The 21,274-nt window shown below is 44.3% G+C and overlaps 1 protein-coding gene across 8 annotated transcripts in view; it reads left to right on the forward strand.

The window, feature by feature from the left end:
- CLUAP1 (clusterin associated protein 1) overlaps positions 1-21,274 on the forward strand; it is a 38,265-nt gene that overhangs the window by 6,293 nt on the left and 10,698 nt on the right. For 4 of the 8 annotated variants that reach the window (XM_072835529.1, XM_072835530.1, XM_072835531.1 and 1 more), the window contains exons 4-10: positions 384-563; positions 3,662-3,757; positions 6,222-6,305; positions 12,503-12,636; positions 15,345-15,486; positions 18,383-18,455; positions 19,309-19,386. In XM_072835529.1, coding sequence (XP_072691630.1) covers positions 384-563; positions 3,662-3,757; positions 6,222-6,305; positions 12,503-12,636; positions 15,345-15,486; positions 18,383-18,455; positions 19,309-19,386 — 787 coding nt within the window. The remainder of the gene's footprint in view (positions 1-383; positions 564-3,661; positions 3,758-6,221; positions 6,306-12,502; positions 12,637-15,344; positions 15,487-18,382; positions 18,456-19,308; positions 19,387-21,274) is intronic. The other 4 variants (XM_072835533.1, XM_072835535.1, XM_072835536.1 and 1 more) reach the window with 1 other exon arrangement.

The following is a 21,274-nucleotide window of genomic DNA, read 5'->3' on the forward strand; positions in this document are numbered from 1 at the left end:
AAGGATATACCATGATTTATATAATTTATACATAGATCAGCATTTAGATTGTTTGTTAACTTTTGCTTTTTGAAACTGTGCTATAGTGATAACCAATACGTATCATTTTGCTTGTGGCTGTATCCTTAGGATAAGTTCTTAAGATTGGAATTGCTGGGTCAAAGATGCGTGCATCTGTAATTTTATTGTTATTTACCAAATTGCTCTCTATCAAGATTGTATCAGTTTACACACCCACTTGCAGCGCTTGAGTCCCTTGGAAGTTTAACTCAGCACAATCAGGTTATTAAAGAGAGGTTTTCAAATTACCTACATGGGATTCAATTTAGATTTTATGTATGAAAGGGCCTTAAACTTTTTTTTTTGTGTGTGTGTAAAACTAGGCCACCAAGGCACATATAAAACTCAATACCAAGAAGCTTTATCAGGCAGATGGATATGCAGTGAAAGAACTTTTGAAGATCACCTCTGTCCTTTATAATGCTATGAAGACCAAAGGGATGGAGGGTTCTCAGATAGGAGAGGAGGACATCAGCAAATTCAAGTTTGATCTTGGCTCAAAGGTAAGGACAATGAGAGGCTCTCAGTGACACAGGACAGAATGTGTACTTCTTAAACTCTGAAGGGGAACATGTCAGGTACTTTCCATAGTCCTTGACTGAGAGCAGTTTGTCAGTTCTGTGCTCACAGCATTTGGTTACAAAGAGAAGGCACAAGAAATGAATCCAGCTGCGTATCGAAAGCCCACTGTATGCCAGGCCCAGTTGAGATGCTGGGGATACAGGCGTGAACAACAAGGACAGAAATCCTGTTCCTGTGGCTCCAGGGGGGAGTCAGACTAAGCCACAAAGCAGAAGGAACGGCAGGTCAGAGGTGATCAGTGTGTGGGGAAGTCAAAGCAGGGCAGGGCCTGGGGTAGGCGAGGCGGGTATGCTCAGTAGGGAGATGGGACTGGTGAGTCTTCAGAGCTCTGAAGGAGGGAGGAGCAAGCCATGCAGCAGAGGAGGAAAGGTAGCCTCTGATGAAAGTATGCTTTGTGCGTTTGAGGACACGGGGCCATTCAGGGAGAGACTGGGAGCTGGGAACGGGGTGGTGACAGACCCCTGCGTGGTGCCTGCACAGCCACGGTAAATACTTTTGACTCTGAGCTGGGAAATCACTGCGCTTAGAGCAGAGAAGTACATGATTCAAAGGATCACTTTGGGTGCTGGGTTTTTTTTTTTTTCTTTTTTTTTTTTTAATTTATTTTTTGTTGGTGTTCAATTTACTAACATACAGAATAACCCCCAGTGCCCGTCACCCATTCACTCCCACCCCCCGCCCTTCTCCCCTTCCACCACCCCTAGTTCATTTCCCAGAGTTAGCAGTCTTTATGTTCTGTCTCCCTTTCTGATATTTCCCACACATTTCTTCTCCCTTCCCTTATATTCCCTTTCACTATTATTTATATTCCCCAAATGAATGAGAACATATAATGTTTGTCCTTCACCGACTGATTTACTTCACTCAGCATAATACCCTCCAGTTCCATCCACGCTGAAGCAAATGGTGGGTATTTGTCATTTCTAATAGCTGAGTAATAGTGCTGGGTTGAGATCAGACTGAAGGAGGTGAGGGTCGAAGCAGACCTGTTAGAGAGCAAGAGATGACCGTGACCTTGAACAGGGCAGTGATGTCAGGAGCTCAGCTGAGATGGGAGAGAGCTGAGCTGTCAGGTGTTGGAGGACTTGGTGAAAGCAGCAAGCCAAAAATGAAAGTTAAGTCTTTAACCCCCTACTGTGATGGTTTGGGCCAGGGGCTAAAAGCAGAGGAAGCATCACCCCTCTCTTCTGCCAGGCTGTTGTTTTTTCCCAGGAGAAGACACACCCTTCAAGGGGTTGTCTCCTGAGGGAGCTCTCAACAGAAGGCTCCGGCGGGCGGGGAGGACTAGGAAGAGTGGTGTGTCTTGAGTCAGTGGGAAGAGTGGCCTCAGGTTTTCTCCCCAGCTCTCCCACAAGGAGGCAGAGGCAGAGGTGCTGAAGAGAACCTCAACCCACCCTGAAGACCTGGGAGTGAAGGCTCCCAGGCTAGGGGTGCAGATGGAAGGTGGGGGTCAGAGGGCCTGAATCCTTGACTGCCACTCCTTTCAGAGCCTGCACTGCCTTGCTGGGCCTTGGCTGGTGTGAGCCTGGGCACAAGTCCTCGCTGACTGCATGAGGCCTGCCAGGGGAAGCCTTTGTGATCACCTGTGGTCAGGCCGGAGAAATCATACTTAAGTGTTTTTTTTTTTTTTTTTTAAGATTTTATTTACTTATTCATGAGAGACACATAGAGAAGGAGAGGCAGAGACACAGGCAAAGGGAGAAGCAGGCTCCATGCAGGGAGCCTGACATGGGACTCGATCCCAGGACTCCAGGATCACGCCCTGGGCTGAAGGCGATGCTAAACTCCTGAGTCACCCGGGCTGCCCCACATTTAGGTTTGTAACTAGGAGCCAGACTGCTCAGTGGAAAGAAGGGGCCAGAAGTTAGAACCTAATTTAAATGTGGATCTTGTGGGTTTGGATGTGAGTTGAGAGAAAACCGACCATGCAGAGAAGATCCTACAGCCACACTGTCTACTGGAAGTTTCTGTGATGATAAATGTTCTGTATCTATGCCATACTGTAGCAGCCACTAATCCTGTGTAGCTAGCACAACCGAATGACCAGGTTCCAAATTTTATTTAAATTTAAATAATTTAACATTGAAAATTGGCCACACAGTTTAGCCATCAGAGCTCTGAAGTATTTGGTCTGAGTACCTGCAGTGGTGAAGTTGCATTTACTGAAATGGAGGGGATTGTGGAAGGAGCAGGCCTGGTGGGAAAGGTGGGGAGTTTGGATGGGAGCACATTGAGTATGGGGGCGTCCAGCCTCCGGTCATAGGAGGTGTTGCCGCCTGAGCTTAGGATGGAGAGGGGGTAGAGAAGAGTTCAGGGACTGAATTCTGATGGCCTCCAGGGCTGGGAAGTGGGAAGCTGGGGAGATGATGAGACAAAGGGAATGGGACATTCGCTGCAATGAGGTTGTGTGTGTGGGGTAGCTGGAGGAAGCAGAACCCTGGGGGACTAAGGAAAGGGGAAGAAAGTCAGTGGCTATGAACGCAGAGGGAGACTTGCTGTCCGTGGCTTGGGAATAAAAGTGAGGTGGGACTTCATTGGGGAGCGAGGAAGAGTGAGCAGAGTAAGGAAATGTTTGGGTTCTCTGGAAAAGTTAGCATGAACAAGGAAGTGTTGGGGGGACCTGTGAACCCTAAGAAAGAAGCTTGTGCTTGGGGCTAGAGGCTGGCATCTTCCCAGCAGTAGCTCCACCCTTGTAGGAGCCAGCTACTGCTATGCACATGTTAACTCACGGGACCTTGGGACCCTCGGCAGCCCTGCACCCTGCTGTGAGGAGGCAGAGAGCTGGAAGCAGCAGGGTTGAGCACAGGACAGCAGGATTCTGCAGCAGGAAACGTGTCTCTGAGGTTCCCCTCTGGGGAACAGCTCATGCACAGGATGGAAATATGTGTCTTGTGGAAAACGTGTTTAGCAGTCAGGTATCCTGACTGGTGGCAGGAATTGTTATTAACAAACTGGTTGTTTCTGAATGTCTGTTAAAAACCTGTCACTGAGGTTTCTGTTTTTGATATTTTCCCTCCAGATTGCCGATTTGAAAGCAGCCAGGCAGCTTGCTTCTGAAATCACCTCCAAAGGAGCATCTCTGTATGACCTGCTGGGCAAGGAAGTAGAGTTGAGGGTGAGCTGAGTTCAGATACTTAAATACTTAGCTGAGCATTTTTCAAGGTTTTCTTGCCGATTCTGTGATTTCCCTGTCCTCGTTTCATCACACTGAACCTGATTAAATGAGGAATGTGCAGGGAGGTCATAGTATGAACTGCTAATCCTGATTCTAGTGGCTGCTGCTCTGTTCTTAATAGCTTTGACTTTTAGTTCAGGAATGGCAGTTATGTGGCATGCTTCTGGCACTTGCCTCCTTGTGCCCATGGCAGACTTTGCTGGTCATGGTGTTTTTCCTTGGGAACTCAGCATTTGTGTCTACAAAGTGCTCTTCTGAGCCCATGGTTCCCAGACCTTGCTCCCAAGAGGAGTCCCGTGGGGACCTATAAAAACTACTGATACTTGGCTTCCGTGCCAGTGTCATTGGCTTGGAGTAGACATGGACACTGGGGCTTGTTAAGTCTTAGCTAATCTAATGTGCAGCAGATTTGGGCAGCCTGTGACCTAGCCAGTTACTACCCCTCAGCTGAAGTTGATGTTACCATTAAAATTTATTTGCACTCCTTGTTCTAGACAATGCCAACCAAGGATAATGCTTCATCCACTACGTTTACAGAGCTGTTTAATAAGAGTGTGGCTCCTATAGTCCTTTTAAATGTCCAAGTTGTCCTCCATACCAGTGAATTAGAATGTCTGGGGGTGAGAGCCAGCCATCCAGCCCCCCCACCTTTTTAAGATTTATGTATTTGTGGGGGCGGGGTGGGGGAGAGGTGCCAGTGGGAGGGACAGACGGAGAGGAAGAGAGAATGTCAAGCAGACACTGCACTGAGTGTGGAGCCCAACTTGAGGCTCTATCTCAAAACCCTGAAATCACAACCTGAGCCAAAACCAAGAGTTGATCACTTAACCAACTGTGCCCTCCAGGCACCCCACTCAGGGGCCGCCCAGACATCCAGCTTTTAAAGAACTCCAAGTGATTCCATTGTGCAGTAAAAGTTTGGGACCTACTGGTTTAAGAAGAAATGGAGTTTTGTTTAATTTTTATCTGTAAGGATTTATGGCATTTGAAGCATGCATGCTCACCTCTAATGTTTTTAAATTAAGTGCATTTAATTAATTTTGTTCCAGTCGGTAAGTCAGCCATGACCTCTCTCACTGCCTGGCCTGTGTTCTGGAATCACTGCTGTAGTGTAATGGTATTTTTCCTCTCGCTTTTCATTTCTGTCCCTGGAAGCAGGGGACTTGGGTGCCAGCTCACTATCCTGCTCTTGATATATTAACCTAGCAGTTGCCACCTGGTGAAGGGCAGTTGACAGAATAAAACTGCCACTCTTATCTAATAGCTAATTTAGATAACTAACAAGACAGCTCCAGGCCTTCTATGTTTTCTCTTTATAGTGCATGTGGGTGTGTATCTGCATGCATTTCTAACATACCTAGAGACAAGAGCTCATCACTTGATAATTGCCACAGAGCTGTGGCTTCATTGTATGACTTCAATTAGGATTCCTACTAGGGATTCTTAGCACCATCCTATAATGAATTGAAATAATCAGTGGCTGAACAATTGCCATGGGAGCCAAGAATATGGTACTTCTCACATTCTGTATATAGCTGTAATCTGAGGAAGATCCCCTACCCAGTATTTGTTTTTCATACACTCAACAAACATTCCTTGAGGACTAGCACCCACCACAGGCAAGGCACTGTGCCTTGTGTCCTTGAGTAGGTCATAATCCCTGCCCTCCATAGTTTCCATCAGTTGGGGATATGAGGAGTACCATGGAATAAAGGAAGCCAAGGCTGAGTTTGCTGCAGGAACCTTATAACTGCATTGGCGTTGAAATCCCATGTGTCAGAAGTTCCTAGCACTGTGATAGGCACGGATGCCTCCCTTGATTGGTTCATGGTTAATGCCAGGGGCAGGGCCATGGTGACTCCTCTCATTATGGTTGGTATCAGTTATCAACAACAAGCAACTTAGAGGGAATCAATCATAGGAAAGATCATAGAAGCTGGCAGAGGATTCATACAGCAAGTTGAGCAACACTTGGTTTTGGATTCACCTGAACAAATGTAGGGAAAGGAGTAAATTTGGGAGAAAAGATGATGGAGGTAAGCTCAGTTTTGCCTGTGGTGTCTTGGCGATGTGGGGGCTGTAGTTGGGGACGGCCCAGGGCATTAGAGGGAGGATAGGTTGGCAGTAGGATTAGAAAGATGTGGAGCCACCTGGCTGGCTCAGTTGGTGGAGCATACGACTCTTGATCTCAGGGTTGTGAGTTCAGGCCTCACATTGGAAGTAGATACGACTTTTTAAAAAAAAGACGTTTGGAAGAGGTGCTGGAAGAAAATTTTACATCAGAGATGTACCCTGTAATAGAACTTTGGAAAACTAATCTATAAGCCATATCCAGATCTGGGGAATAGTTTTGAGAATTCATTTTCTGAAAATACTTGTAATTTCATTTCATTGTTTCTCATAGGAACTGAGAACAGAAGCAATTGCCAGACCTCTGGAAATAAATGAGACTGAAAAAGTGATGAGAATTGCAATAAAAGATATTTTGGTAAGATTATTTGCTTTTCTGTAATGTTTTTGTGCCTAGGACTTGAAAATACTGATTTATTCCCTGACTTCTTAAGACAGAATAACCCTAGGCCTAGTGACAGAGAAAGGGGTATGATTGTGGGGAAATGGAAAATGCAGAGGACAGTCTAGGATACGTAGGTTACTTACTTCTATTTTTTTCCCGTTGTTATAAATATGAACAACTTCTCCCCCCAAGTTTGTCAGTTTTAATAACAATTCCCTTAAATTCTTCAATAATTTTCATAAGTAATGCTCTATTGTATGGACTTTCATTACTTTATTTAACTACTTCCTTACTATTGGGCATTTAAGTCATTTTCAGGTTTACCTTTTTTTTTTTTTTTTTAAATGTTGCTCACACCTGGGCATGGAGATTTTTTCTCTCTCTCCTTAATTTTTATTTTAAAAAATGTTATGTATTTCAGAGAGGAAGTCAGCATGAGTTGGGGGATGGAGGGACAGAAGAGGGAGAAGCAGACCCTCACTGAGCAAGGAACCTGATGCGGGCTCAATTCCAGGACCCTGAGATCGTGACCTGAGTTGAAGGTAGACACTAGACCCACCAAGCCACCCAGGTGTCCCATCTCTCTCTCTTTTTTTAAATATTTATTTATTTCAGGGATCCCTGGGTGGCGCAGCGGTTTGGCGCCTGCCTTTGGCCCAGGGCGCGATCCTGGAGACGCGGGATCGAATCCCACGTCAGGCTCCCGGTGCATGGAGCCTGCTTCTCCCTCTGCCTGTGTCTCTGCCTCTCTCTCTCTCTCTCTGTGACTATCATAAATAAATAAAATCTTAAAAAAAAAAAAAGAAAAAAAAAATATTTATTTATTTCAGGGCAGCCGGGGTGGCTCAGCGGTTTAGCGCTGCCTTCAGCCCAGGGCCAGATCCTGGAGACCTGGGATCGAGTCCCACGTCGGGCTCCCTGCATGGAGCCTGCTTCTCCCTCTGCCTTGTGTCTCTGCCTCTCTCTCTGTGTGTCTCTCATGAATAAATAAATAAACTCTTAAAAAAAAAGACTTAAAAAAAAGATTTATTTATTTCAGAAAGAGAGTGAACACATGAGCTAGCTGAGTGAGGGACAGAAGGAGAAGGAGAGAGAATCTCAAGCAAACTTCCTGCTGATTGTGGAGCCTGACACAGGGCTCGATCTCACAATCCTGAGACCACGACTTGAGCCAAAACCAAGAGTCAGACACTGTAACCAGCTGCACCACCCTGGTGCCTCTGGGCACAGGGTTTCTAACTAGCGCTATAAAGAATAGAATGACCGCCATCCTTTACTGCTTACCTACAGTCAAGTATTTGCTCATCTTACCTGATACATTCATTTGGAGGGCAGTAGTGAGGGAGACTCTAGACTCAGACTACTTGGGTTTGAATCCCACTGTCTGATCTTAAGTAAGTTACTTAACCACCCTGTGCCTCACTTTGCTCATCCATAAAGTGAGGAGAATGGTACTGTCTGCCACATAGGGTCATTACGTATATTCATTATGACAGTGCACGGTATTTGTAGTCTCCAGCACATGTAGGTATTCAGTCATTACTAGGGATTTATTTTATTTTATTTTATTTTATATTTAATTTAATTTAATTTAATTAATTTATTTTGGGGGGGGATTCGTTTTATTCAATAGACATAGGAGAGGGGATCCCTGGGTGCCTCAGCGGCGCCTGCCTTTGGTCCGGGGCATGATCCTGGAGACCTGGGATCGAGTCCCGCATCTGGCTCCTGGTGTGGAGCCTGCTTCTCCCTCTGCCTGTGTCTCTGCCTCTCTCTCTCCCTCTGTGTCTATCATAAATAAATAAATCTTTAAAAAAATAGACATAGGAGAGCCTTATGTAAACTAGGAGTAGCATAAAACAAGAATTTGCTGAGAGTTGTAAATTCTAAAATTTTTTTATTCTTTTTTTTTTATTCTTTTTTTTTTTTTTTATGAGCTGAGATGGGACATCAGTTATATGCAGGCAGACAGATCCAAGAGGTAAATATGTTAAAGATAATGGAAGTCAAGGTTTTCACGGTTGGAAAACAGTTACGGATATGAAAAACTTAGAATGAACCCTGAAATTGGAGGTGTTGGCTAAGTGCATAGTTTTCATTGGATAGACAGGTAACTGGCTAGCTCTAGGAATGCATTTGGTAAAAAAAAAAAAAAAAAAAATGCATTTGGTACGCATGTATGTTTGTACACATGAGTGTATGTCATATATTTATGTACATGCCCAAGTACGCCCACATACACATTCATACATTTCCTAGCTCTGAGCAAACCTACCATCAGATCTTGGCTTCTCAATGCCATTCTCCACTAAAAGGAACCAGGGCTCTTGGAGAGAAGCATCTGAGTCCAGAGACTGGAACAGGAAAGTACAAGATCCCGTCGTGCCCAGAGAATGAAAGGGATCTATCAAAATCCTTTGCAAAATAGATAGCAAACCAGGGACAATTTAAGCTTCAAAATCAATAAATTATAGTAATGGATCATAGAGCATTGAATGAAATGGGAGGCCATGAGTTCTCACTGATATAAAAAATAAAGGACTATATTGAAAGCTGATGAAGAGAAAGTCTTTATTTCTTATAGTTTCAAAGTAGTTCATCTCAAGAGTACTTAGTAATTACAAAGGAGAAAACAGTGACTCCACTTGAGAATCCTGGCAGACACCTGCTTAATCAGGTGATCAAAGTGTAGGTCGCTGGTAGTGGGACAAATAAAAATCCTGCACACCCTATAGGACTCAGTGATAGCTGTGCTGTTTCTGCTAAAAGGTGCGTAATCTGAAGCTTATCAGACAAAGGCAGATTGAAGGACATTTTCCAAGCTGCTTGGCCCTTTTCTCCAGCAGTGGAAGGACATGGAAGTCCAGGAAGGGCCAAGAAGCCAAGGAAATGTGATGACCGAATTCCAGGGTGACCTCCGCCTGGTGTTACGGACGCCACGGCACAAGTGGGGATATCTGAGAGAGTCTGAGGACTGCAGGGTGGTGGTGCACCTGCGTTCATTTCATGTTTCAGTGATTATATCATGGTTGTGAAGGAAAGAGAAAGTCCTTGTTCATGGGAAATACAAATATTGAGAGGTGATGGGACCTCAAGCCAGCAACCCACTCTGACCTGGGTCAGGAAAAAATGCTTTGTATTCTACTCTAGCTGTTTGTAAGTTTGTGATTGTTTCTCAATGTAAGTTTTTAAACTGCTAATACTCTTGTGCTTGTCAGTGTTCTGGCTGGATCAGGTTAACATGGCATGAATGTGCCTTTAGCACTAAGTATACATTAGAATAGTGAAAGGAGGGCACTGTTCATTTCTTGGGGGAACCTCCTTATGTATGTATGTATTATTTCCTTTTTTATTTTTTTAAAATATTTTATTTTTTTTATTAATGAGAGACAGAGAGAGAGAGAGAGAGAGAGGCAGAGACACAGGCAGAGGGAGAAACAGGCTGGCTCCATGTAGGGAGCCCGAAATGGGACTCCATCCGGGGTCTCCAGGATCACGCCCCAGGCCAAAGGTGGCGCTAAACCACTGAGCCACCTGGGCTGCCCTATTTCCTTTTTTAAATTGAAATATAGTTGACATGCAATGTTAACATTTTTTTTTTAAGATTTTATTTATCTATTCATGAGAGGCACAGAGAGAGAGAGAGGCAGAGACATGGGCAGAGAGAGAAGCAGGCTCCATGCAGGGAGCCTGATGCGGGACTCGATTCCAGGACTCCAGGATCACGCCCTCTTTCGAAGGCAGACGCTAAACCACTGAGCCACCCAGGGATCCTCTCAAGGTTAACATTAGTTTCAGGTGTACAACATAGTTGGTGAAGGCCTTTTAATGTATATGTTAGTTGCTACAAAATATCCATGATGTTTGATAATTCTAAAAGCAAAACTAAAACAACAGCATGGATACTGAAAAGGGGTTATGATATATAGTTGTTTCAGAAAGCTAGGGGAAATTGTGTTTATCACACTGATAGTTATTTTTTTTAACATCTTTTTTTAAAAAGATTTATTTTTTTTAAGATTTTATTTATTTATTCATGAGAAACACAGAGGCAGAGACATAGGCAGAGGGAGAAGCAGGCTCTGTGGGGAGCCTGATATGGGACTCGTTCCCAGGACCCCAGGGTCATGCCCTGAGCCAAAGGCGGATGTTCAACCACTGAGCCACCCAGGCATCCCTAAAAAGATCTATTTATCTATTTGAGAGAGCGAGCATGTACCTGCATGGTTGAGGAGAGGCAGAGTGAGAGGAAGAATCTTTTTTTTTTTTTTTAATTTTTTAAATTTTTATTTATTTATGATAGTCAGAGAGAGAGAGAGAGAGGCAGAGACACAGGCAGAGGGAGAAGCAGGCTCCATGCACCAGGAGCCCGACATGGGATTCGATCCCGGGTCTCCAGGATCGTGCCCTGGGCCAAAGGCAGGCGCCAAATCGCTGCGCCACCCAGGGATCCCGAGAGGAAGAATCTTAAGCAGAATCCCCGCTGAGTGCAGAGCCCAACATGGGGCTTGATCCCACGTTCCCGAGATCATGACCTGAGCGAAAACCAAGAGTTGGACGGATGCTTAACTGACTGAGCCACTGGGGGCCCCAGTGTTATTTCATGTTTGAGGAGTGCATACCTTTAAAAAAATTACTTTTATTTTTGAAATCAGATAAATTCACTAGGTTTAATCTGACTTTGATTCAGAGAAATAGTTGCTGTCTACATGAGTTGTTCAGAAACTCACCTTGTCTTCTGTTGTGAGAGTGAATTTATATCTCTTGTGGAGTTTTTATTATTTTTATTTTTATTTGAAAGGTTTTATTTATTTATTCATGAGAGATAGAGAGAGAGAGAGGGAGAGACACAGGCAGAGGGAGAAAGAAGCAGGCTCCATACAGGGAGCCCGATGTGGGACTCGATCCCGGGTCTCCAGGATCATGCTCTGGGCTGAAGGTGGCGCTAAACCGCTGAGCCACCTGAGCTGGCCCTTCTTGTGGAGTTTTTAAAGCACTTGCAGCAAATGGATAGTGATATGATTATTTTCATGAGAATATCTTAGAAACGATTAGTGTACTTCTTTGAAAAAACTCAACCATAAATAAACAATAAAAGTGGTTGCTTCCAAATATCCAATTAGAGTGTCTGGGCTCCTTCGATGATGACTTGTGGACCCCATAGCATCTCAGAGACCTGCAGGTAAACCCTCAGCCTTTGTGGGGCATAACCCATGTGCAGAGTACTGGAGGGGAGAGCCCCATGTCGGGCATCAGGAACTAAAGGCAGAGTTGGAATGTCAGAATTTGGAAGACAGTTGCATAGTCAGCTGGCTGCGTGCAGACATTGTTCCTAATGCAGCGGATCGGATCGCAACTCTGAGCCACAGGCCTGACCTGGCCGGCTTTCCAGACAAGATGAGTGTGAAGACGGTGCGTTCATTCTGACTACTCCATGTCACATGAACTTGCTCTTGACTGTGTCCCCTGCAGGGAGGTCTGCAGGTTTTGTCTGTGGTCTCTCCTTCCCTCTCTCCTTCCCCTTCTTTCTCTGGCCCTGCTGCCCAGGCTCCCTCCCAAAAGCTGGGTCCACTGAAGGAACCACTTTCTCACTGACTTCAGTGCAGTAGTTTCTCTGTTTTAGTCTATAGTTGAGGCTTACTTGCCAGTGGGAGGAACTTTCTCAGTCCCAGCAAACAGTGGGTGAGGGCTGGGACCACTGAATGTTTCTTTTTGTCCCTTCCTAAATAAAGCTATACTTGGTGGTGGATATATTCCATGAGTCAGATATTTGTAATAGGGGGGAGGAGGGGAGCGGCTGAACAATGTGAATAAAGGCAGGCTAACAGTCCAGAGTGTATGTAAGCACTGTGAGCTGCATAGGAGCTGCATAGGAGGTCTGGGCCTTGCTCCCCTCTGCTCAGGACACTGTTCTTTCTGTTTTCATTTGTTTTCCTGGGGACAAACATCCTCTTTTCATGGAAAAAGGATCATTTTTTTGTGGACCTATGTGGCCTCCTGCCGAAATGGTTGGTGAACTGAGCGATAGCTTAGGGGAGGGTTTGCTCTGTATGTTTACTTTTGCTTTTCTGTAGTGTGATGTCACTGTGCCTGAGGAGTTGTGCACATCCTCTCTTCCAGGAGTCAGGTTGGAGTTCCTCACTGGCCCATTCATTTCCTATTCAATGCAGGCGCAGGTCCAGAAGACTAAAGATCTGCTCAATAATGTGGCCTCTGATGAAGCTAATTTAGAAGCCAAAATCGAGAAGAGGAAATTAGAACTGGAAAGAAATCGGAAGCGGCTCCAGACTCTGCAGAGCGTCAGGTAGATATGAACACCTGAAGAGTGGGATGAGAGTTGTCTTTGGCAGTTCAAGTAGAGTGAGGACGTGTGGTCAGTGGCTTTGGCCCCTTGGGCATAAGATCATCTGGACTGGTTCGTGTGCGGGCCACATGCATCCTAACAAGTGCTCTGCCAAACTCATTATCTTTACTGCTTTCAATGTGCCTGCGAAACTGCTTAATTCTCGAACCTCCCTTTAGTCCTTTACAGCTTCTTGGAATGCAGGGCAGAGTAAGTGAATCCAGATGGTGAAAGTTACATAAGGCTCCTCTCCTAAGATCTGTGCCTTGCCCTAAACGAGGTAGACACAGAAGCATATGCTCGTTGCTTAGTTTGAATAGATTTTAGACTTTTATATTTCTTGACAGTAATTAATCTTTCTTTTGACTTTCCCTCCCTGAAAATACCTTTTTCCAGGTAATATGAATGGATAGTAGTGGTGCAAAATACCCTCCAGGTCATTAGAGCTTTTGTTTTTCTTTTTTTCTTTTTTTAATTTGTTAATTCATGAGAGACGCAGAGAGAGAGAGGCAGAGACACAGGCAGAGGGAGAAGCAGGCTCCATGCAGGGAGCCCGATGTGGGACTCGATCCCAGGTCTGCAGGATCACACCCCGGGCTGCAGGTGGCCCTAAACTGCTGCACCACGAGGGCTGCCCTCATTAGAGCTTTTCAAGTGTGTTCCTCACATTTTCTTGGAGCCTGTGTGTGCACCCACACGCTCTCTCTCACTCTCGTTTTGCATCTTCTTTCTCTTGCTCTATCATTCTGCTGCACTGTTTCTCTTCCTTTTCATTCTCCCTTTATTTTTCTCTCTTCACTCCATCTGTGTAGCTGCTGCATCTGTCTGGATGTCTTGCTTTTTGGAGGTACTGGTGACTGGGCGACACCCTGGCTACTGTCCTGGCATCTGTGGAGATACGTATAATCCAGGGAGCACTAGCCACTGGCAAGCCATTTCATCTTTGGAATCTGGGCCACCTTATGCATGTATCTCATTAAAAAATTCTACCTCTCAGGGATAAATTCATTCTTGTTAAGTTTCATGGCCTTTCAATAGAAGAGTCCATATGTTTTCTCTACTCCTAAGGTTATATATTATTATTTAGCTTATCTGTTTATATATATATATATATTTTTTAAAGATTTTATTTATTTATTCATGAGAGACACGGAGAGAGAGAGAGAGAGAGAGAGAGAGAGAGAGGCAGAGACATGGAGAAGGAGAAGCAGGCTCCATGCAGGGAGCCTGACGTGGGACTCAATCTCGGGTCTCCAGGATCACACCCTGGGCTGAAGGTGGCGCTAAACCACTGAGCCACCTGGGCTGCCCCATCTGTTTGTTTTTAAAAGAAGAGAGTTTTCCCTTTAAGATCAAAAATAAGAGAAAGAAATAGATACAACAAACCAGTTGAAACAGGTTTTTGTGTTATAGTTTTGGTTTTAGATTTTATATTGTTAAAAACTTAGCTTTAGGGATGTCTGGGTGGCTCAGTTAAGTGTTGGGACTCTTGGTTTCAGCTCAAGTCATGATCTCAGAGTCATGAGATTGAGCCCCACATTGGGCTCCCCACTCAGCGGGGAGTCTGCTTGAAGATTTTCTCTCTCTCCGTCTGCCCCTCTCTTCCCCACTGCTTGTATGTATATGCTCACTTGCTTTCTCAGATAAAAATAAAAATCGTTTTTAAAAATTAGCTTTAATTTGTAGCAACCTATATTTCCCTTATTAGGGGACAGACTACATTTTGGAGCATCCAGACAGCAGAATATTATGCTCAAGTAAGATAATGCATATATTTAACTTCTTGATTTTGTGAGGTATTTTTGATATGATATTTTTAAGTCTTTATTAAAATCCAAACCATTGGGCAGCCTGGGTGGCTCAGCGGTTTAGCGCCACCTTTGGCCCGGGGCCTGATCCTGGAGACCCAGGATCGAGTCCCATGTCAGGCTCCCTGCATGGAGCCTGCTTCTCCCTCTGCCTGTGTCTCTGCTTCTCTCTCTGTGTCTCTCATGAATAAATAAAATCTTAAAAAAAAAGATCCAAGGCATTTTTAAAATTAATTTATTTATGATAGACATATAGAGAGAGGCAGAGACACAGGAGGAGGGAGAAGCAGGCTCCATGCCAGGAGCCTGACGCAGGACTCAATCCCGGGACTCCAAGATTGTGCCCTGGGCCAAAGGCGGGCGCCAAACCGCCGAGCCACCCAGGGATCCCCCCAATCCAAGGCATTTTGAGTAAGAAAAAAGACTGCAAAGCTTCATCAAAGATGGTAATATACTTAATGATATTTAAAAATGGATCCCTTAAAAAAAAATCAAAAAAGAAATGCATTCCTATATGGATCCATGCGTAGAAAAGTCTGGAAGGATGCTTACCAAATATTAAGTGCTTATACCTGGTGATAGAATTATGAGTAATTTTTACCCTATTCTTCATACTTTGAGATTATTTCTAATTTTTACAAAGAGCTTTTGATTAGAAAAAAATAATAAGTATGTTCATTTTGAAGGGAGGGAGGGAGAAGAAAAGAGAACTGGGCTGTAAGCAGCTATGAGATGAAGAACCCTCTCCAGCTAAGGACTTTTCTACAGCAAACCGTGATGGCACCTGGAACTCAGAGTACTTGTTTCAAACTACTGTTTAGTGATCCATCTTTTACTTTTTATTTCATTCGGTTGTTTCAGGCCAGCTTTTATGGATGAATATGAGAAGATTGAGGAGGAGTTGCAAAAGCAGTATGACGTTTATCTAGAGAAATTTCGAAATTTGGCTTATCTGGAACAGCAACTCGAGGACCATCATAGGATGGAGCAAGAGAGGTTTGAGGTAAGTGCTCAGCCCACATTTCTGTACAGACCATTCCTCCTGGTGTGTTATTTTGTACTTGTTGATGTGTCACTTTGTAAATATTGTAGAAAAAAAAATCTGCGAATGTTTTTTCTCCCTGATCAAGTGTAAGGATTGCTCACGTGACACTTTTGTTTAACTCCTAGTGTCGCTTGAGCACAGGGTTGTCAGCTGTCTGATGGATTTGGTCAGTAGGACTGCAGATGGGGCCGACACATGACCACGTAGTTGCATAAGACATGACTTAGGAGGGCCTGTTCTTACTTTAACGCTGTGCTATCACTGGCTTGAAATTCTTTTTTTTTTTTTAAAGATTTTATTCATTTATTCATGAGAGACACACAGAGAGAGGCAGAGACATATCAGAGAGAGAAGCAGGCTCCATGCAGGGAGCCCGATGCAGAACTCGATCCAGAGACTCCAGGATCATGCCCTCTGCTGAAGGCAGATGCTCAACTGCTGAGCCACCCAGGGGTCCCTGGCTTGAAATTCTTAATAGTTTTTAAGTGCATTTTTTTTTTAAAGATTTTATTTATTCATGAGAGAGACAGAGAGAGAATGGAGGCAGAGACATAGACAGAGGGAGAAGCAGACTCCTTGCAGGGAGCCCGATGTGGGTCTTGATCCCCAGACCTGGGGATCACGTCCTGAGCCGAAGGCAGATGCTTAACCACTAAGCCACCCAGGTGTCCCTTTAAGTGCATTTTAATTTGCACTGAGTCCCACAGAGTCGGTAACTGGTCTTGGATAAAGATCTCAAGACTTGGCCAGTTCATTGAAAGATTTTCAGGGGCCTTGGTTACTTGAATCATTCAAACCAGTTTATCAGCGACTTCTTTATAAAGAGGATGCAGTGTATTGATTATTGTGGAAAATGCATGTGACCCAGAACCAGCCGTCTTACAGGTTCCTCTCATCTCAATACTCACGGCCACTTTGGAAGGAGTGTTTCTGGTCCCAGTGTGAGCTGATAAATATGGAATTCAGAGTAAATGAAATTGGACCAAGTTACTATCACTTTTTGAATTGGCCTTATCCCTTGGAGATATTTCTGCTTAACCTAAGAAGGGTCACTTAGAATCTGCGTTCATGATGATATTGGTCTACAGTCTCCCTTTCTCACACTCTGTGACAGATTTTGGTATAAAGGTTATGCCAGTCTTCCTGCAAACTTGGGTGTTTAAATCAGGTGAAGCTGTTTTGTTGGAGGGGAGGGCTGGTTGGGAGGATTCCTGTGCTCCTGTGGACATGTTTATCTTGACACGGAGCCCGTTGCCACCATTGCTCTGTAGTAGGGGCAGGCTGCAGGGCAGCGAGGGTACAGCACAGGCACGTTTTGAGGGCAGTGCAAAGAGCCTGGAATTCAGGACATTTTAAACGTTGAATGTCTGGGAAAGAACCAAAAAGGGCCAGTGAAGGTAAAGGGAGTGTTTTGTGCTGTCGTGTGTGGTCACCCCTATGTGCAGAGTGTGCCAGAACACATGCCTCAGGATGCGGGTTTTTTCATCCTCTTGTGTTCACGCAGACTCTCTGTGCTTCTAGCACCTGGGCCTGAAGGCCATCTCATGCATGAAACAGAACTTTCATTATAATGTTTAGAACAACAACAAATATTTAAAGGCCAATCTCCTCTCATAGTCTCTCTTTTGACAGTAATTAGGGCTACATTTGGTAACTGAGCTGAAGTGTTAGCTTTTGTGCCCCTAAAAACTAGACTCTTCTTTCTTTCTTTCTTTCTTTCTTTCTTTCTTTCTTTCTTTCTTTCTTTCTTTCTTTCTTTCTTTCTTTCTTTTTTTTATAATATATTTTTTTAAATTTTTATTTATTTATGATTGTCACAGAGAGAGAGAGAGGCAGAGACACAGGCAGAGGGAGAAGCAGGCTCCATGCACCGGGAGCCCGATGTGGGATTCGATCCCGGGTCTCCAGGATCGCGTCCTGGGCCAAAGGCAGGCGCCAAACCGCTGCGCCACCCAGGGATCCCTTCTTTCTTTCTTTCTTTCTTTCTTTCTTTCTTTCTTTCTTTCTTTCTTTCTTTCTTTCTTTCTTTCTTTCTTTCTTTTTTCTTTCTTTCTTTCTTTCTTTCTTTCTTTCTTTCTTTCTTTCTCTCTTCTTTCTTTCTTTCTTTCTTTCCTTTCTCTTTCTTTCTTTTCTTTCTTTCTTTCTTTCTTCTTTCTTTCTTTCCTTCCTTCCTTCCTTCCTTCTTCCTTCCTTCCTTCCTTCCTTCCTTCCTCCCCTCCTCCCCTCCCCCCTCTCCCTCCCCTTTCTCTCTTCCTTTTCTTTCCTTTCCTTTCCTTTCCTTTCCTTTTCCTTTCCTTTCCTTTCTTTCCTTTCCTTTCCTTTCCTTTCCTTTCCTTTCCTTTCCTTTCCTTTCCTTTCCTTTCCTTTCCTCTTTTCTTTTCTTTTCTTTTCTTTTTCTTTTCTTTTATTTTCTTTTCTTTCTTTTCTTTCTTTTTCTTTTCATTGTGATCAGCCCCACCATTTAGCATGTTTTGGGGCTGGAGTGGTGCAGAGCTTTGGTCTTTGGAGCAGGAGCCTTGTACTGTCCCGTAGTTGATGCATCTGCTCCCCTGTTGGCATTGCACGGTGACACACGTGATGGGCATTTCAGTGGATCCTTTCGTGTTCTTTAGGGCTCGGGGGGGAGGTCAGCTGCCCCACTTCTGGCTGCCTACCTTTCTCTGGGCTGCTGGCAGAGAACAGGAGTGCTGGGACCCGGCCCTGCTTGTTGACTGGGCGCTGATCCTTCTCGTGTACTTTAGATCCTGGCTGGTCCTGCAGCACAGATTAGCCCTACGTACCTAGATGCTAAAGAACAATAAAGCAGTCCGGAACAGGGTCCTTTCTTCTGAGTCTTGTGTTTGTTGTTCCCTAGGAAGCTGAAAATACTCTGCGCCTGATGCAGAACAAGCTGAAGGAGGAGGAGAAGCGCCTGCTCAGGAGTGGAAGTAAGGCCACACTCTCAGACAGGGCTGTTTCCTCTGTGCCAGTGTTGGTATTCCTGAAAGAAATCTGTATGTATATATTATTTATTTTCAAAAGGCAGTTTTCTCACATGTTCTATATCCAGTACTCTTTTCGCTCAAGAGCTCAAGAGGTTGGTTCAAATTACATAGTATTTAAAGCACATCTGGTTTTCTTGTCAACTAAAATACTGTTTTCCCATTTCAATGATACTGTTAGTTTGAATTGCATGTAACATATAACCATGAAAGAAAACTGGGTCTTGGGGGTCTGTAGGGTCCTTATTTTAGGGCAGACTGATAGAAAGCAAGTGCCATAGTGCTATGCCCATGAAGCATGAAGGGGTCACTTCCTTAGGGTCCGTCCCCCTACCATCATAGCCATCATGTGGCCCCCAGTAATCCAAGATGGTCCAGTGAGGCTGTCAGCTGGTGGGGACTGCTGCTTGTGACTGGTTAGCATGCTTCATCTACGAACTTCACCAAGGTGTCAGGTCAGCCTCAGGAGTCACAGCAGTGCATGGTCTTCATGCTGCATTCACAGCCCTGTCTCAGAGTTCTCCTTCTCTTGAAAGGGATGATATACTTTTTTATGACGATATACTTGATTCTCCTGTGCTTGAGGACTTCAGGCATGTATATAGGACTTCAGGCATGTATACCCACGGTGGCTCTCTCTGTCTTTGTACTTTTCTCCTCTGTACTTGTCCTATGCCTCTTCTAATCTCAGGAAGCTCTGGAAGGACAGTAAGGACTTCGGGGAGATCCTTTAGGGGCAAGTTTAGGGAATTCCCAGGGCCTCTCTAGCCGAAGCAGCCCCTTACCTTTATGGTTCCAGGTGAGCCAGGAGAGCCTGAAGCAGCCCTAAGTGATAAGCCTGCATGGGATTTATCCCCTCTTGAGAGGCCTGGCACAGGTAAGAGCCCTGGTTGGTTGGCTGCACCCTGCTCTGTCCCCAGACCAGCATGTAAGACTTTCCTCACTGATATTGTTTTATTCTTCTAAACTCACAGTTTAATTTTGTGATCCATAGATTTGGGATCTCTTGAAGGACAAGCATTCATAGGAGCATCTCTGATTTAGCTTTTTTTGGAAAAGTAATTTCCATTTGAAATAAACTGAATGAAGGATAGCACTTAATTAGCTTGGGGTGGGCAAAGAAGTTAGGAAAACATGAAGACTCATTCTCAGTTCTGTTCATCCCAAAGTTCTTAAGATGTTCTGTTTTTCTTTGCTGTGCTATATATGTGGGAGCATTGTTCAGAGAATTGGGATCAGGGGAAGATATATAAAGGAAGACTTTCTGAAAGACTTCTCTGAACAGAAAAACCTAATAGGACATGGACATGATTAAGAGCAAGAATGAGCAAAATTCAGGAGTGATAAGAGATTGAGTGCAACAAATCATTGTTGAAGATCTGTTCTGGATGCGAAGGATTCACTAGTGGATGAGAGACAGGGATCCTTGCTTTAACCAGTCTGCTTGCCAGTGAGAGGACACAAACACTGAGCAAGCTGAGAGCAGAAGGTGACCCTGGGGTTGGGGGGAAAGTAGAGCAGAGAAAGGATGGAGAGGGTGGGATGGAATTGGATTTTAAATAGGGAGTCAGTGTAGGCTTCGCTTAGGAAGTACTATTTAGGGCAGTCCTGGTGGCGCAGCAGTTTAGCGCCGCCTGCAGCCCAGGGTGTGATCCTGAGATCCGGGATCGAGTCCCACATCGGGCTCCCTGCATGGGGCCTGCTTCTCCCTCTGCCTGTGTCTCTGCCTCTCTCTCTCTCTCTGTATCTCTCATGAATAAATAAATAAATAAAATCTTTAAAAAGAAAAAAAAAAGGAAGTACTATTTAAGCAAAGCTAAAATAAGTGGATCTGGGGAGAAAGGAGCTACCAGTTGAGGAGAGAGAGACCTGAGAGTCTGCAAGAGAGTGGGGACCAGAGCTCAGTGAGGCGATGAGTTTGGAGGAAGGGACTTGAGGAAGAGAAAGTCTGAGTGCTTAGAGACAGGAGAATGCCCTGGGGTTAAAAAGGCCAAGCATTTTGTTCTAGTACCCTGTAATAGAAGTAAGGGCAGCCTTCGTCTTCCCACTATCCTTTTAAACCTCACTGCTGGTGGTAAATCCATAAAATGACCCAGAAGTTTCTAGAAAGCACATTAGTAACCTTGTTGTGGTTTAGTTTTTATAGTATGGTGGAGAGCAGATGTTCCTGCATTTAACACTTAATTTACTGCATGCCTACTGCATGTCAGGCATTTTGCTGGCACTTAGAACATAGTGATGAGTGAAGTGCTCACGGAGCTCAGAGTCTAGAACTGTGCCACCCAGTAACTGGCCATAAACCATGTGTGACTCTTGAGTACTTTCAATGTGGCTGGTCCAAATTGAGGTGTGCTGATTGTGGAAAATATACAATAGGTTTCAATGACTTAGCATGAAAGAAAGTAAAATTATTCATTAATTAGTATTTTATGTTGTTTACTTATTGGAATGATATTTTGGATATATTGGGTTAAGTAAAACAGCACTAAAATTAATTTACCTATTTCTTTTTACTTTAATATAGTTAATAGACAATTTTAAATTATATATCTGCCAGCTGGTATTACATTTCTTTTTTTTTTTTTTTAATTTTTTTTTTTTTATTTATGATAGTCACACACACACACACAGAGAGAGAGAGAGAGAGAGAGAGAGAGAGGCAGAGACATAGGCAGAGGGAGAAGCAGGCTCCATGCACCGGGAGCCCGATGTGGGATTCGATCCCGGGTCTCCAGGATCGCGCCCTGGGCCAAAGGCAGGCGCTA

Source organism: Canis lupus, chromosome 8 (genome assembly GCF_048164855.1).
Source record: "Canis lupus baileyi chromosome 8, mCanLup2.hap1, whole genome shotgun sequence".
Lineage (NCBI taxonomy): Eukaryota > Metazoa > Chordata > Mammalia > Carnivora > Canidae > Canis > Canis lupus.